General features: G+C 34.4%; 1 protein-coding gene across 2 annotated transcripts in view; it reads left to right on the top strand.

The window, feature by feature from the left end:
- Window positions 1-18,912, top strand: part of LOC133534814 (uncharacterized) — an 89,105-nt gene that overhangs the window by 47,728 nt on the left and 22,465 nt on the right. For both annotated transcript variants that reach the window (XM_061874101.1, XM_061874099.1), the window contains exons 3-4: window positions 6,798-6,933; window positions 8,320-8,453. In XM_061874101.1, coding sequence (XP_061730085.1) covers window positions 6,798-6,933; window positions 8,320-8,453 — 270 coding nt within the window. The remainder of the gene's footprint in view (window positions 1-6,797; window positions 6,934-8,319; window positions 8,454-18,912) is intronic.

The raw sequence follows: 18,912 nt of genomic DNA, 5'->3' as shown, positions 1-18,912 counted from the left end.
ACTTTCTCGGTAAATTTAAGTTTCTTACATATACTTGAAAAACCATGAAATTGTTGGATCTTTTTTAATTTTGACAAATTTCCATAAAGTTTAAAGCAGACTAAATTTCCACCAAAATGAGTCCAATTTGGTCTACATAGGCCTTGAAATACAGCCATAGGTCTTAAGATACAGCTGCTCAAAGTTGTTTGATTTTTTGCCCTGGAGCCTGGGGTCCGCTTGACAACTAATCTAAAATTTGTTGCCTTATGTGTATGCGCAAACAATTGACAAGACATAAGGTATTTGATGAATCAAGTTATCAATGATGAATCAATTTTAGGATAGTTAATTATTGCTCGTTGTAATTTTATCTCGCTGTGCATGCTTATTTTAGATGGCATTCTTATATAATACCTACCTTTCTATATATTGTAGAAAAATAATGAATGTTGTCTGTTTAGTGTGCCTTTTCAATAAAATAAAATATTACGTCTGCAGGTCTAAACTATGTTTAATCTTGTATCATATAAGTACTACAGATATTGATAAAATCAGGTTACTTTGGTGTAGGTATCTCAAGATTTAGTTGGACTCATTTACATATAAAAATTAGACTCCTTAAAACTTTCCTAAGTGACTTTTGACAAGTCATTAGTAGGTAATATTGTCAAATCAAAAATAGATCCAAAACTTCCACGGTTTGTCAAGCATATGATGATAATGACCCGGTGGTTCGAGGTCAGAAACTTAATGTAACAAGAGCATTTTCTCACTATTAATATGTAAAAAAATAACCGACCCTTATTGAATGTAAGGCGGAATGGTAATAATATATACTAATCTATTGCGAAATGTACCTACGTACTAATTAAATACGCTTTGTACCAGTGGCGGCGCGTAACAAATATTCGTAGGGAACAAGGAGCTAATTTTGCTTTCCTTTTCTCCATGAACCGATTGTGAAAGTACTCAACGAGCTGAAATGAGACAAGCCGGTGGGAATCGAGTTCTTTGAACGATCCGCCACTGCTATGTACACAGGTAGCTAGCGAATCCATATATTACTAGTATATAAAATTAAACTGGTTTTTGTAGAGCAACACACATAATGAATGAACACGTTAAAAATGAGAAAGAAAAAATTGAATAAATAAACGACTAAAATGCTCTGTGTTAATCAATTATGGAAATTAATTTTATCACTTAAATATAAAATATCGAATGATAGATTTATTCATTTTGAATTAAACCGGAATGGCATAAAGAATTTAATTTCTTCATTCTGCTTTTTCTTATACTTAAAAAAATGTCATAAACTTTGCTACTCCTATAGATAATTAAACATAAGTACGAGTACTTGTATAAAAATAAGAACGACATGGAAGGCGTAAAAGTCGTATAGCACTCGTTCGTTTTTTTTTAGCATTGGAAAGAAAGTAAGCGATTTTGACGTGTCTTTATTGAAAATACCACATTTCGATGCTAGTGCGGAAAGTATGTCATTACTTTAAAAAGCTTAGTATTAAAAAGCGTCGTTCGATACACGTGCGGAAATGTCATTCTTCACTCGTGCAGAGTCTTGCCACGAGCCGAAGGCTCTCTCGGTACTCGTGAAGTTATGACATACTTTCCGCACTAGCATCGAAATGTACTATTACAGTGCGCACGCGTGCGGAAATGAGTGCGGGAGAGAGAGGAGAGGCATATGTCGAAACTTTAAAAGAGCCATATGTACTGTAAAAAGTTGTACGTTACACGTGCGAATTCGCAAAGGTTATTCGCAACTCGTTGCGGAGTTCCTATTTTTTGCACTTGTATCGTAAATAACTATTGAAAAATAAGTCTCATCAAATATTTAACATTTAAACATTATAGATTGGTCGACAGGTCGACAGCGAAATGCCTGTTTTAGCAAAAAGCTGCCTAACCACAAGCCTCAGGCTCACGTTGTCGAATTTCAAAATAGGTAATTAAATCAATATTTATAATCACGTCAATCACTCACGCGGGTAGGAAATTTAAAAAAAAAAGTGCATCAGATTAAATGTCACTATTTAGAGCATCAACACTGATTATTGCTATGCCGCATTGATGCCGACTGCATTGGTACAAGAAATCTAAAAAAGTCATTTTATTAAGGCCGGCGCCCCACTGCTGCGCACGCTACATCCACGGCCCACGTTTTTATACAAACCGTGGGCAAGCCCACGAAATTTTGTATAGGAACGTGGGTCGTGTACATAGCGTGCGCTGCAGTGGGGCGCCGGCCTAAGACTATATGACTACGGGTTTTAGACGACCGGTCTGGCCTCGTGGGTAGTGACCCTGCTTATGAAGCCGATGGTCCCGGGTTCAAATCCTGGTAAGGGCATTTATTCGTGTGATGAGCATGGATATTTCTTCCTGAGGTGGGTGTTTTCTATGTATTTAAGTATTTATAAATATTTATATATTATATATATCGTTGTCTAAGTACCCTCAACACAAGCCTTATTGAGCTTACTGTGGGACTTAGTCAATTTGTGTAATAATGTCCTATAGGATTTTTATTATTTTATTATTATTATTAAGACACCATTGATAGGTACCTATTGAATTCGAAGTTTCCTGCAGTAATGCAGTCGGCAGTATTGCCAGAGTACACCGTGTTTTATTACGTTTAATATAAATAATTTAAAACGTGTAGTCCAACTTCAAACAAGAAGTGAGCGGAGCGGAAAACAAGTGACAACGCGAAAAAATTTTAAGCAACAAAAGGTTTAAGCACTTTAAGCATGTTTGCTAAGGGGCGGACTGTGGCCGGCGGCGGGCAAATATTAGTTAGTGATATTTTTATTCTTATTAGGTAATGTAGAATTTTTTATAAATTTAACTGATTCTACGGTTTACGCTCACGTGTTTGTAGTCATTCGCGCGACATGTTTATGATATAAGTTTAATGTTAGTAAGTCTCACGACAGTCTAAATTCGATCATTTTTATAAATATTTTTTTTTATTTTTACACTCGAGCGATGCAGTCGGGTTTTTGACTTGATGCAAAAAAAAACTTTTTACTTTTTCGTTGTCGGAATATGATACTAAATATGATCTCGAATATAAGGTCAGTATTTTTGTTCCTGAGTTTTGGGTGCTTTTTATGTATTGAAGTATATTATATACATATATCGTTCGTTGTCTGAGTACTCACAACACAAGCCTTCTTGAGCTTACTGTGGGGCTTAGTCAATTTGTAAAATAATGTTCTATAATAATACTTCCCATTACGAGTATATGTTTGTACCGGAATAAAATAATTAAGGAATCAAAAAATAAAAGAAATGGCTGTACAGCCCTGCGTCTGAGATTTTAATTTCGAACGAGAACTATAAAAAGTATGAAGTAGGACTAGGTCTAAAAATACACCTTCCTTATACTGTGCTACAACATCACTGGCAAGCCGAAAATGAACATTATATATCTACACCGATTAGTATGATTTGTGATTTTGGTATGGTGGATTAACAGCTCTTAAGAATCGGCTTTATATAACAGTGGACCTTCCGAAAATGTATCATTTATTGTGCGCCTATATGTAAGAAGGCCTGAAAAGTTGCAAGCATCAAACGATCTCCGGGCAAGAAATCGGTTAATCCATACAAGAGGTTTCGGGCTAGCGAGGCTATTACTCACTTAGCTTTCAGATAACACTATTTTCCGCCTTTATCTTTCCGCTCTGTCTAACTCTGAATCTTTCGCTGCTATATTTATTAGTCAATTACTTTATTTTATACAAACCTTTGGCCAAAAGTATTAAGCACCTATACAATCTACCACTTTTTAGGGTTCTGTAGTCAATTAAGAACCCTTATAGTTTAGCTATGTCCGTCTATCTGTCCGAGGCTTTGCTCCGTGAACGTTAGTGCTAGAAAGTTGCAATTTGGTATGGATATAATAAATCAATAAACCTGACAAAGCCTAAAATCTAAAAATAAATATTTATGGCACCCCCTCCACGTAAAGTGACTCCACGGAATGAATTTAATTGTACTTGAACCCTATGGGGTGTCGTTGGTGATGAAGTGAATATTTTCGGAAATATTTAATAGCTTTGAAAAGAAAAAAACTTAAGGTGTAAAATTTTAAAAAATCTCAAAATTTTCAACCATTGGTCCAGAAAATATGGAAAAGTCGTGAACATAAGGCTTAATGTTATAGACATACAATGAAAACTATAGCGAACATAAACAGTTTTTGAGTTATCGCAAAAAGTCTTCCCTGCAAAGTAAAAAGACGTAGGTACAAAGCGGTATGAAGGTAGGTACTCCCTTTTGCTAATTATGTACATAATTTACTATTTTAGTAATAATTTCGCCATGTCTGCCTGTCTGGCCGTAGCTTATCTCTGTGAAACTATTTACTAACATTCATATATAAATTGTAAATAGAGTTATATAAGTTAATATCTACAATTTTTACCTCAGTAAAAAAACAGTATAGCACCACTTAATGGTTTTTTTTTCATTTTTAATGTATTGTTGTTATTGCTTCTTTGTCACCGACATGGTATAAAAAACAACTTTGGCTGAAGGTTGAGTAATAACTTCCAATCCAAGGGTTTCGTTACAATGACTCATTTAAAGGGTTTCAGTTTCAACTAAGAAACCTTCTGTTTCGCCATGTTCGTCCAAGAATAAACGCAGTGATCAATAAAAGGCACTATTTACTTACAATGCGCCTCCTGCAGATGTATACATATTTAGAATTACATCATGAAATTTCCCATTAAATATCTTTGAAATTATGGTGTTAGAAAAGAATTAGAAATCGGACAAATTAGCGTCAAATATTAAATTTTGGAGATGTGTCCACATTATTGTGAGCAATGACGCTAATCTGAAAGATACAGGAATTAACAAAATATAAATACAATGTAATTTGGCTCCACCCTAATATACTTTACATTTAGGTGTATATAGTTCCCCAATACTGTCCCAGTTAAAATAGGTTATATAAAAGAGATGTTAAGAAACTATCTACAGGAACTCGACGGTTTGTTATTGTTACATAGTATCCCGGAGATGCGAGAGCCTAACTCCGGCTAATTGATAATGTTAGATGCATTGTTCAAATTTGCTTTGTGTATATTACGAGAAGTTCCACTACTACGCTCTCGAGAAAGACAAATTTACATCCTGAGCACATTGAATTAAGTACACTGTGTGTATTATTTTGAGAAGTACATTTATGGTGTGTATTTTAGTTAAAGATTGAAAAGCTAGATAATTATTGTTCGTGTGTTTATTGCTTATACATACAAAACAGTTTAAGCCGTTGCATGAAATTGGATACACGGCTGAATTAATTTATAGAATAATTATATTTTCAAATTAACCGATCTCACCTAATAATCTCATAAAATATTCCTACATTCATAAAAAACGGTAACTCGGGAGATAATGCATATTTTTCATACAATACCTGGGGACAACGTAGTCCCTTGCGCTGTACCATTCTTAAATAAATTAAAAATATTTTTTTTGTAAACTTATAAATACATTGAAGTGTTGGCCTAGTTGTCTAACAGTTCGAGTCAAACTTAACAAACAATTGGGCAACATTGCAAACAAATCCATAAAAGGGCCCACTGATTATCAGTTCGCCGGACGATATTGGCATGTCACAGTTATTTGCGATTGGCAGCTTATGCGAATAACTGACAGGCCGGTATGTGCCGGTATCGTCCGGCGATCTGGTAATCAGTGGACCCCTTTAGTATTTCTAAAATTGGAAATCAAGTGGAACATATCAAAAAATGTGGAGTGTTCTGAAATTAGTATCACCCATAGATGTAGTTTAGATTCCGGAGAAAGAGGTCCCCATTTTGGTTTTGGCAGTTTTTTTTTTGCGGACTTCCTAGTTTAAGCGATGCCTTATGAATGGACGAGGTAATACTGGAGGTCTATTCAGATAGTAATTTTTCGTTATCGTGTCGTTGGTTTTGGATATGATCTGTCAGATGACTGCAGTGCAGTGTCATTTCTTCGATTAGAATCGGTCTCTATTGTATTTCTATTGTGTAAAAAATACCAATTGCACAAGAGGAGCTTTGGATAATGACTAGCAACTAGGTGATTATTTAGCATAGAAATGTTCTTTTCATCACACTTGTGAGTAAGCGTGCTATTACGCAAGTGCAGCGGGAGCTAAAGTCCGTTTGATTCCCACGGGAGTTATAGCTTTATTTTAATTATGTCACTAACTCGTACGAACCAAGTAGTCCAAAAAACTTTTTTAAAGTAAAACTCATTTATATTTTTATTTCTTTTTTATGTTTAATTTGATACATTTAATAGTCATTCAAAATATTTCTACGCAATTTTCAAAGTGCCTCAAATTCTGGATAGGTCTGTGCCTTCGATTAGGCATCGAACCTAATCTGTCAAAAAATTACAAAATGTCGGACGAATGTGTGAAATGTCACCATATTTGAAAATAACGTCGCTTAAAATTTAGTTCTTTCTTCGTAACTGTGATGAAATATGTATATATTGCATTGTGTGTAACGCCGGGGGTAAGGCTGTGTTCACACGGCGTTAATTTATCTCGTATACCATATATGTATGGGACTTTATCGAATACCGTAGTGACAGCCAAAATTGTATGGTAACTTTTAAAATATACATAGACGCCCGCGGCTGTCATGAATCTATCGACACTTGTTCGCAATATTTCACTTACCCGTCTCGTTGCTCAATGTACTAATTTCGCTCCTAGACATTTTTAGACTTTTACGTGAAAGCTTATTGAAATTGACACCTAGACTGTTTATGCACAGCGGGATGAGACAGACGCGAAGCAGCTGGTGATCACGGCAGCGACGCGCACGGCGGGCGGACGATACACGTGCGAGGTGTCGGCCGACGCGCCGTCCTTCCAGACCGCGCAGGTTCATACGCATATGTACGTCGTTGGTAAGTACTTTAGTCAAATTACAGCCCGCGTAGCTAACGTGCCAATCGTTAACGCTCCGTAGCGTAGTCATCTCTCTAAACTCTATCACGCTTCTTAATGAATAAAAAATAGTTTTGATTTTTTATAATCTATTACTGAGTATAGTCGTTAAATTAGTAACTTACAGTACTGGCCAATAATACATCACCTCCTTGTTTTTACGATTGCAATTTTTAAATATTTGTAAGCACCACCTCACTACTTTAGGTAGTCTAGAGTACTCTTGTGTGAGCGGTGAGAAAAATTGGTGTCATGTAATAGGTTTTTCATAGAGGTTTTTTTTTAATTTATAAGTATAGTCAACTTAATTTTGCGAAACGAAACGATGTGTTTGCCTTTTAATACATATAACGATGAATTATAAGTACTTAAATATTGTCGTTAGTAACAAGTACAGCTTACCTATGCCTTATGCCTACCTATGACCTATGCATATCCATAATATACCGTGGTACTTGAAAGCGCCACGAACCGCGAGAAACCACGTTTCCATACAAACGTAGTTCCCATTTTCCTCTCTGGATATTTGACTTTATCTTTTTATTTCAATTAAAATAAGAGTTGGGACCTTTTAAACATTGGTGTGTGATTTGTTTTTTGTTCCTAACTCTTATAATAATCAAAAAATCGAAGGTGCGTAGTTGTGATTAACATAGCTACATAAAAATGTGTAAAAGTGTTTCCAATAATGTCCATCTCCAAAAATGGGTAAGTACTACGTTTGTATGGAGAACCGGTCATCCACTAACCTCTTATGAGTCCCTAGCAAGCTTGGCTCCTCATACAAACGTAGTTAAGCTCCCATTTTAAAACGATTAGCTAGATAGCTCTGAAACTTTGTACTTATAATAAGATAAGGTATATCTAGTCCTGTAATTAGTTAATGTAGCTTCACAACCATGGTTAAAAAATACAGCAAATCCAAGTTTTTCATTCAAAACTTGTTTTTGAATATAAAACATATAAACATATAATTAATTCTCCTAATTGTAAGTAACTTCTATTATGTTTTCTTTTACAGTAAATGTTTATATAAAAAAATACAATATTTAAGGACCAGATATACCTCATGTCATTATATGTGCAAACCTTCATTACAATAAAACACGTAGTTTTAAAATGAGAACGAAACTCCGTTTGTATGGGAAGTTGAAATTCGACCGAGCTTGCCGGGGACTCTTAAGTAGATGCAGGTACAGACGGTTTGTAGAATTACCTAACTTTTTTGGTAAATAGCGCTCCACACTGGATTTAGTGGCTGATATAATTGAAGATTGCTGCAATGGACTATCCATGAAATTAGCTTAATAAATATAAAATGTTAACTTGTGGAATATTGTCAACAGATCTGCCGCAGGCGGATCCACAGCTCATTGGTATGAAGCAGCGGTATCGTGCCGGCATGACCCTCAAGGCAGAGTGCTTCAGTAAAAACGCCATGCCCGCCGCCAACCTCTCTTTTTTCATCAACAGTGAACCGGTAAGTAGCACTGGCGAAATGGAAGCAGCATTGTAAATGTGGCGGGGATCGGACTTGAAAAAATGGTGCGAGTCCGTAAGTGGTCCGCCGAGGCAGGGTCAAAGGGGTAGGTTAGTGTGAGTCAGATAAAAAGCATATAGGCGTACGTCAGTTCGAACTTGTATTTTCATATTTTAGTAGCACAGTGAACAATTGAATGAGTTTATGAATGTGGCCTATGGTTGTTATGCGTGGTCAGTGTTGTGAGCACGTGTTGTAAAATGCACAGATACTACAGACTTACTGATGTGCCGTCGAAAACTTTCCAAAATTGCAAAATTTCCAAAGGAAAAATTTCAGAAACTTGTAATATTTTTGTATGTGAATCGAAATTTCCATTTTCAAAATAAAGTTCCCTTTGTTTCCTGATGTTTCCGAGATTTTTTAGAAATTTTTGCAAACATTCCGCAACTTGCACATCTGTAACACTGACAAATAAATGCGTTGTTAATTACAACAATAGGTAATGCTTCAGTAATTTTATTGTCCACTAGTATGGTAGAATGAACATAATTTATAATTATTATAGCCAAATTATGTAGTGTATTGGATACTACAAAACGATTCTAGTATTATGTACGAAACAGAATCCACTGAAATATCATTATGTGTTTAATGTTATGTTGAATTATGTAATTACACACATGCAACGCATGGAGAATGATTAATATGACAGACCGGCCGCAAGCAAGTCAGCTTTCAAACGCTTGCTTTATAAGTTAAATAAAAAAACAAAAACAAAAAAAATTATAACCACCTGCTAGATCTGGTTTACTAACATCCGTCGTACTAACATAACGTACTTACGTGGTAACTTTATCGTACGCCCAATTGTTTGTTTATGTATTTATCCCTATATTAATATATGCATTTAGTAAATTCAAACTGATAAGGTATAATTTATTAAATATATTATTTCGCTTATAACTTTCATACTTTTTTACTTACCCTGATGCATTTTTTGTTTCGCCCTATTATGGTTGACTGGTAGAGGCATTAAGTCCGCCTGTTGTACTTTTTTACGTGTAATAAATAAAGTTTAAAATACATAATAAAATGGTGTCTAAACCATAAATAATGGTGTATAAACCTCTAGGCGTCATATTAAAATGTAACGTGAAGCATGAAGCATCACAGGCCGTTCGTTATAGGCACTGAATATTAGGATTCTGACGCTCTATGCAATCTCGCAAGATGATTGCTGTTATCGATCTGACCGGTATCCAGAATTGTGGTCATCTCACACAATAACAAACATACACACAATAACTTATATCTAAGTAATTAAATGAGTTTACGTTGCATTTGAAATAAATAAAGTGTAAATATAAATAATATAGGACAATTTTACACAGTACTAGACAACGATATATGTAATATATAGTTATATATAAATACTTATATACCTACATAGAAAACATACATAGCTCAGGAACAAATATTTGTGATAAATACACAAATAAATGCCCTTACCAGGATTCGAACGCGGGGCCTCCCCTGATTCGTAGGCAGGGTGACTACCGACTAGACTAGGAGGCCGTCAGTTAGTTTTAAGGATTATGTTATGTTAACCTTTTCCACAACTGAATTATCCATTTTTTTTTGCTCCATTTTGTATTCAAAATGTCTCTGTAGTATATAAAAGCTTCGTGGAAATGCTCATGCATTACATTAAGTGCCCAATTTCGAACTATACAAATATGCAATTAACACACTTTTACTATTTACAACAGAAGTAAAATATAGTACATTATTGCAAAGGCCGGCAATTCGTGGATGAGTATCGATTCAAAGAAGACGAATCCACGAATTGCTATTCCTGCCGAGGCCTATATAGTGTTTTTTTCCAAACATGCGTGGAAATAAGGTAATGTTTTTTTTTTATTTGACGTTGATCGTAAAGAGGAACTTCCTGTTGTATTTTTGATACAATAAGGTGAACATTTCCGAGCATATTGAAGAAAAAGTATTTATATACCGTAAAATTACCCAACTAGTATTACAACTATCATACGGTCCACGAGTTTAATACGTTATTAAGTAGGTTTAAATACCAATGTACCGTTTGGTTTTGTCTGAGTTATATTCTTCTATTTATTATTACATTGTGTATTAAGAAATATACGAACAATTGTTCGTAATACACGAGTTCGTAATTCTTGAACTGCCCGTGGTTTTTCACACAACACACAATGTTTTTCATCACACCTGTGAGTAAAAAACTAAATATTAAGCGAAATAATTTTTAAATACAGTGACATTTCAAACATTCGTCCGCCATATGGTCATTTTTGACAGGTTAGGCATCGAAGATACAGACCTATCCAGAATTCAGCTACGATTGAAGATCGTGTAAAAATATTTTTTACCTCAACAGCTCGAACAAGCTTACTTTCGTCACTCCAGGGAGTGAGACAAAGTAGCTTTTTAATTTAGTGAAGGCCATGATTACAGGAATAAAAACTTTACTTGATGTAGATTTTTTTAAACCTTTAATATGTTCTGACTACTTACTGAGGTGAAAAGTTGTACAGTCAAGGTATTAAATATCGATACGAACAAAGTGACAAAAATATGTACACACTACCTTAATATATAGGCAATAAGGTCGTGTATACATATTTTTGGCACTTTGTCTGTATCGATATTTAATACCTTGACTGTACGTGTCACACGAGAGCAAAGTTATTTAACATCTCGTGTTTTTGTGTCCCTCGCTACACTCAAGATTCTAACTTAGAATCACTCGCTTCGCTCGTAATTCAACTATAGAATCTTTCGCTTTCTGGGGACTCAAAATCAACACTTGTCAGAAAAACTAACTTTCCTCTCTTGTTGCACAAATAACTATTTAAACGACTATTAAATTAATCAGAATAAATATATAAACATACAAAAAAATATAAACGTCGGTATTTTAAAAGAAAAACTCATTTATACTTGAAAAAAACGTTTTGCCCAATGTGCGTAATGAAATTTAAATAAAATCTTTTACGCCCATCCATCTCTGTATGCTGGCATATAATGACACCGTTTACGAGCAAGTGTGATAAAAAATATTTATAAATGAAAAAAAAGCGACCAAGTGCGAGTCGGACTCGCCCATGAAGGGTTCCGTACCATTTATGACGTATTAAAAAAACTACTTACTAGATCTCGTTCAAACCAATTTTCGGTGGAAGTTTGCATGGTAATGTATATCATATATTTTTTTAGATTTTTCATTCTGTTATTTTAGAAGTTACAGGGGGGGGGGGACACAATTTTTTTCACTTTGGAAGTGTCTCTCGCGCAAACTCTTCAGTTTAGAAAAAAATGATATTAGAAACCTAAATATCATTTTTGAAGACCTATCCATAGATACCCCACACGTATGGGTTAGATGAATAAATTTTTTTTTTTAATTTTATGATGTATTAAAAAAAACTACTTACTAGATCTCGTTCAAACCAATTTTCGGTGGAAGTTTGCATGGCAATGTATATCATGTATTTTTTTTAGATTTTTCATTCTGTTATTTTAGAAGTTACGGACACACACACACACACACACACACACGCATTTTACCACTTTGGAAGTGTCTCTCGCGCAAACTATTCAGTGTAGAAAAAAATGATGAGGTTTCTAACCTCAATATCATTTTAAAGACCTATCCATAGATACCCCACACGTATGGGTTTGATGAAAAAAGATTTTTTGAGTTTCAGTTCTAAGTACCCCCAAAATTTATTGTTTTTTTTTTCTATTTTTGTGTAAAAATCCTAATGCGGTTCATAGAATACATCTACTTACCAAGTTTGAACAGTATAGCTCTTATAGTTTCGGAAAAAAGTGGCGGTGACATAATCGGATAGACAGACGGACATGACGAATCTATAAGGGTTCCGTTTTTTGCCATTTGGCTACGGAACCCTAAAAACGACATTCAAATACCACACACCTGAATAAAAATATTCGAGTTAATTTTGGAGCATAGTTGCGAGCTTTAGAACTATTGTTTATTGGTTCTACGGTACTGTATAAATCTGAAAACTCAACAGTTACATATTTTATCATATAATGTTTCGAAATATGGGCCCATATTCAGAAACGATAGTGTAATATCCTAGATCGTGTTATTCACAACGACGTATTTGACTCGTATTGCCATGTTATTATTAAAGGTTAGATTTGGTAATCTGCGCGTCATCGTGGATGACTCCAACTATAAACCTACATAATACCTATTAATGTCGTTGTTATTGTGTTGCGGTCGCTCACTACTTCACTAAGCTCCATAGCAAAAAATTGTTAAAGAGGTATAACGTCTAAAAAAAAAAATCGGTTGCCCGAGTAAGAAAGCTGAACGCGCCGTATAGCGCCATTTTGTTTTTTGGTAACTGAATTCAATTGTTAAACGTCAAGTTTTGAGAATCAAAGTTGCCGCATAATGTTCGGGTCTGTACTGTGACATCTAGTTCAGCTGTCAAAGTCGAGGCAAAAAAAAATCTTAGATATTATACCTGTCGTATAATCATTAAGTGTCCCCAGCAAGCTCGGTTCTCCATACAAATATAGTTACGGTCTCATTTTAAAACGATTAGCTTGGTTGCTCTGCAATTAGTTTATGTAGTTTCAGATACCATAGTTAAAAAAATACAGCGAATTGAAGTTTTTCATACAAAACTTGTTTTTGCTCTATTTCGTTTATTTTATAAATTAGATCTATATAAAAAAATAACACGAATAGATTTACACGTAGACAAAGACATAATACGTGGTTTTAAAATGAGAATGAAACGCCGTTTGTATAGGAAAGGAAGGTGAAATTTGGCCGAGCTTGCTGCTGACTTTGTTCCTATCACAGGTACATATTGAGCGAGCTTACAAAATCAATATGTTCTCAGTATCAATTTCACACGTCCAATGTACGTTTGTGAATGAAGCCCATTACTGAAATATCCGCTAACAGCCCTTCAAACTATTACGAGTAAATATTCAAACTCCAGTCTAAATGCAGTGCTATAATTTTGCAACAATATGGCTTTTCAGCTTACACAAAGCTGCTATTTTGATGCGAAATAACTTAATTTAATTATTACACATATAAAGTAATTCTCACCACACCAGCTCGTTATACTTCAAACCAAGTCTCGGAAACCGGTTTAATTTCCAAACCATTATCATGTTCTTGGCGCGAAACCTTTAAATTTCGGTTTCGCTCGAAAAACCGTTATTTTTAAACCGGTTTTTATGAGAACAGTTCTTGTCAAATAAACTGGTTTAGAACAATAAAAACAGGTTTCTTCCTATGCCGGTGTTTCACTCGGTGATAAGCAAAACTCACTAATTACTGAAAAATAGTTAAACAAAATTAACCTTATTTTATTAGTAATCTGGTTCATTATGGGTATGAAGTTGTGGTAGTAATAAGTAAGTTTTGCTTGACACCTGACGATAATTATATGTATATTAGCTATTATATATGACCTATACTGCGATAAAAATCTTCCTAAGGTCGTTCTGAATCAATAAAATTATTCATTTCAGGCAACTAGTGGCCCACAGATAAATACCTTAAAAACATACATAAAATAACAATATATTTTAAACTTAACATTACAAATTGTGATTGCACGATGCATTACAAAAATAGTATAGTTGTAATTGACAACATTTCATTTTTATAAAACCTGAAATTGTTTATATGATTTGGAAGTATTTTGCTTCCTGAACTCTGCAATATATTAATATAAATTTAATATGACTTATTACAAAAAATACAAAAGATTAAAAAAAAATTGTTATTTTACCAATTCATCAATTTACATATTGTGTCGTACAATAGGTGAAATTGCCATTGCTATTCATCCCGAAAAAAAAAATCTGTCATAATAATGGATTTGATATTGTCCGGATATGTCCTTAAACTACGTCCAAAAGAGAGGTATGGGCACCGTGAATGTCATCTCGCTTAGTGTAGAGCATAGCACAGCAGATGTCATTCCAGATCTAGAGCAGAGCCCAACTGGGGAAGTACCTCCACATTACAAGAAACCGTAGCCAAATACCACTAGACTCTACTCATAGTGTTGTGTTCCTGCCGGAGAGTAAGGTTGCCAGAGCTCAACGAGGGTGCAGGGTGTTAGGGTCGGCAACGCGCATGTAATACCTCTGGAGTTGCAGGCGTCCATAGGCTACGGTAACCGTTTACCATCAGGCAGGCCGTATGCTTGTTTGCAACTGACGTAGTATATTTTTTTTTTAATACGACGTATTGATTGAATTTCAAAACAAAGAGAAATATTTTTATTTATACACTGTATTTTTATTGAATACCGTTAATTTAGGGGTATCGGTAAGTATGTTTAGGGAAACTAAATGGCATAGTTAATTTTCAAAAAAAAAAATTATATTTTTTTTATTGTTTTTATTTTTATAAAAAGTAATTAAACGTTGCATATAGCATTGTTGTAATACGGGTATTACATTGTACTCGACCAAACAATTGAAAACTGTGACATATCAATGTCATTTCGGACACCGATCGTCTGGTCTGTACCTACTTACATTTAAGGATTTGCCACACTGGATGCGTTCTGCGGGTTGCGGTCAGGTCAAATTGAACGCTTTAAAATGATAAGATAAAAGTTAATTATTGATTATCTCCGAAACGGACTAAATTAGAATACCGGTGTCTTTGAGAAAGTTACTTAATTTAAGTTCAGGGATGCACCCTTGAAATTAACGGAAAAAAAGCACGGTGTATAGTGAAGTTATTATCTATGTATGGATCGATGAGGTATATACTCCTTCCAAGTATACCAAAAAGTGTTTCGTCCCTTATCTACTACAAAAATAGCAAAAATAATTCGTCGAAGATATCGGACAAATATTTAATAACACTACGAGTACATTCGTTAGTGTTTATCCGTCGATCCCTCGTATCCGTATGAAAGCCTGGTATCGTATTCATGTATCAGTATCCGTTATAATATCCAAATCATCGTAGAAATCTGATATTTTATAATAAAATTATTTTAAAATAACAACGGACCAGTTTAAAATATTGACAATGACAGACAACATCGGATTAATTAAGTCATGCTTTTTTTCTGTCGAGATAAGTTCTAGCTTCTAGCGTAGAACTGGAGTTACGCCATTTTGGAATAAGTACTCGAATTACTTATTCCAAAACGTACTTTGAATTACAGTCATTAAAAAAAAATATAATAAATTAAGTACAAAGCCAAGTGAAAAAAATTAACTATTTACATACTCGTATTAGCGTATAGTATAGTCAAGTTAACGAAAAGTATGGAAGTAAGTCGTGTAGTCGTGCTTTTTTTGGATTCGTTAGAAGGCGCAACTAGATTATTTCCCCCGAGTTGCACCGTTTCTATTATGTACGGAAGACCGTTAAATTTTAGGTATAAACTATAAAGTGCCGTAATTTTGGAGTAAATTAAAAGCTATTGGGTTCAAGCTAAGTAGTGTATAGAGAACACCTTGGTGCATAGTATATCTTAATTAAAAAGATGTGCAATGTATGATACCCTAAAAAAATTTTTTTTTTCGATTGCGGCTCGAGGATAAGTCAGTCGGTTGGTGCAATCTCAAGTTAAGCTTTTTAAAGCATTATAAACATTCAGTTAACTTTGCACGCCTGGGCAAATTATGGAACATGTATTTTTAATTATTTTGTACATTGTGCTTCGGGGGAAATTAAGAGAGACGTGAAAATTTTAAAAACGGTACTTATCTAAAGACACTACATTTGCACTAAATAAAAAATAGATTTTTTTTACCGGAAGTTTGTCAAAAAGTAAATAGAATTAATCACAACGAACTGCAAGCGAAGGTGGTTGCCGCACACGGCGCGGGGCGCGCGGGGCGGGGAGATAGCGCAGCGCGCAGCTAGGGTTTGCAATATCCGACAATTTTTCGGATCCGGATACATAGAAATAGGATATCAAGAACGACTGTCAAACTTCAAAAGTGCGCCCAAAAATGAAATGCAAGTTTGTGCGTAAATTGTCTATGTGAGATCAAAAATAGTGATGTCATGTTACAACATATTAATAATCTATCGGTGTTTGACCGCTTTATCGACTACTTATTCAAATGTGTTTGATTGTATAAAAAAATGTTATACGAGTAGGTATGAAGGCGCTTCCCTTAGGGTCATATAGGGCCCAAAAGGTGCCTTTGATGAAACCAGCACCATATTTTAGTATGTTGTTAAGCATGTTATTTTGACAAAAAAACCATCGGGAGACAGTTTCTAACGTGGTTAAGTCACCAGTTATGACGTCATCAAAATGGCCGGTGCCGTGTTCAGAATATTGCGTATACCACAGAAAGTATATCACATGTAAGCTTGTGTGGGTCATAAAAAGCGAAATTAAATGCGCTACAATATCGTTTATACCTACATTTGACCTTGTAAGTACCATAGTTTGCGAGAAATTTTAAGTTTTATTTAAATTTTCCCGAAAAAAAATCCGTTTTTTGTTTTCATCAACTTTACTAGTAACTTTACAGGAAAACATTGTATCAATATATGAATGCTACATTAGTAAGCTATTAAATTCCATTAAAATTTTGAAAATCGGTTTATAAACAAGCAAATTACACTATTTTTGTTCCATACCGGATGACACCACCAAGAGTCGGATGGCTGTTTCAATACAATTTGCAAGGCAAATGATGTTTAAGTAAAGGTAACTTGCTGAACGATATTTATAGTAAAGTAATATTTTCAACTTAATCAGAATGACGGGGTGGTTATATATGTAAAAAATGTTCTTCGGCACAAAGTAAAAGAGGTAAAATTATTACATGCATCTGGTTTGCAGTTAGAGGTTATGAATAATTCAATCCTATGTATATACAGATCCCCGTCTAACACAAATGCTGACCCCTTTATACTTTCATTAAATAATCATTTAAATTCTATCAAATCCACTAGCAAAAGCATCATAATCACTGGGGATATTAATATAAACATAAAACTTAAGACTGATGAACGCCCACAAGAGCGTAACAATAGACTTCAGTATTTAGATATGCTTTCTTTACATGGAATTTTAGCTGCACATACCTTGCCCACTAGGGACGAAAACTGCCTCGATCACGTAATGCTAAAGATAAATAGATCCAAATTCCAAGCCTCGGTATGTGTATTGCAAACTACTACTACCGACCATTTTACTGTGTTGTTATGTATTTCTAAAATGAAAAATAATGTCGTTTTAAATAAGACTAAAACTGTAGTAGATTTTAATGCAGCTCTTGAGGAATTAAAAAATAAAAATCTTAATAATCTCCTGTACTACAGCGATCCTAATATAGTTATAGATAGTCTAATCTTTGAGATAACAGCGGTGCTAAATAAACATACTACAATCAAAACGATACCTAAACAATACAGAAATTTAAAATCCTGGATTACACCAGGAATTTTACGTTGTATACGTAATAGAGATATTACGCAAAAGAACTTAAAAAGTGATCCTTTCAACGAAATACTAAAAATAACATAAAAGATATAGAAATAATTGCAATAAATTAATAAAAAAACTAAAACGTAATTATGAGAGAGAGCTATTGAGTAAATCTTCTAAAAATAATAAACTACTGTGGAAAAATATAAAAAATATTACATACACTAATAAAAATAATAGGACTAATTCTGAGCTCCTTCATCTCAAATCAACACCTGTTGCTTCTGCAAACTACATCAATCGCTACTTCTCCAATATAGGAAAGCAACTTGCGACAAATATTAAACCGGATAAAAACGTACAACAAACATACCTTCTAAACCTTCGGTCTCAGCCAAACTCCTTTATACTGTCCCATACTGACCATGATGAAGTTCAATCCATAATATCAAGCCTTAAGAATAATAGTGCACCAGGCTGGGATAATATCTCCAATAAATTTCTTAAACTTGCAAAGCCAGTACTGATTCCAATAATTACGCATTTAGTAAATATTTGTTTTGATAAGGGAATTTTTCCAGATCCACTTAAACAATCAATCATTACACCAGTTTTTAAAAGTGGAGACAGAGACGATGTAAATAATTACAGACCTATATCTGTTCTACCAGCAATTTCCAAAATACTGGAGAAGTTATTGAATACCAGATTATTTAAGTACTTAAATAAATTCAACCTATTATCCCTGTCTCAATACGGCTTCAGACCTGGTAAATCTACCGAAGATGCTGTATCTGCTCTAACTTCACTAATAGTTGACCATCTTGACAATGGATCTAAATGTATGTCTGTGTATTTAGATATCAAAAAGGCCTTTGACACCGTCTCTGTCCCTATACTGTTACACAAGTTGGAAAGGATGGGGATAAGAGATATTCCGCTTCGTCTTCTCCAGGACTATTTAACAAACAGGAAACAGAGGGTGAAACTGGGAG

Source organism: Cydia pomonella, chromosome 2 (assembly GCF_033807575.1).
Source record: "Cydia pomonella isolate Wapato2018A chromosome 2, ilCydPomo1, whole genome shotgun sequence".
Lineage (NCBI taxonomy): Eukaryota > Metazoa > Arthropoda > Insecta > Lepidoptera > Tortricidae > Cydia > Cydia pomonella.
This window is presented reverse-complemented; position numbering and strand designations above follow the sequence as displayed.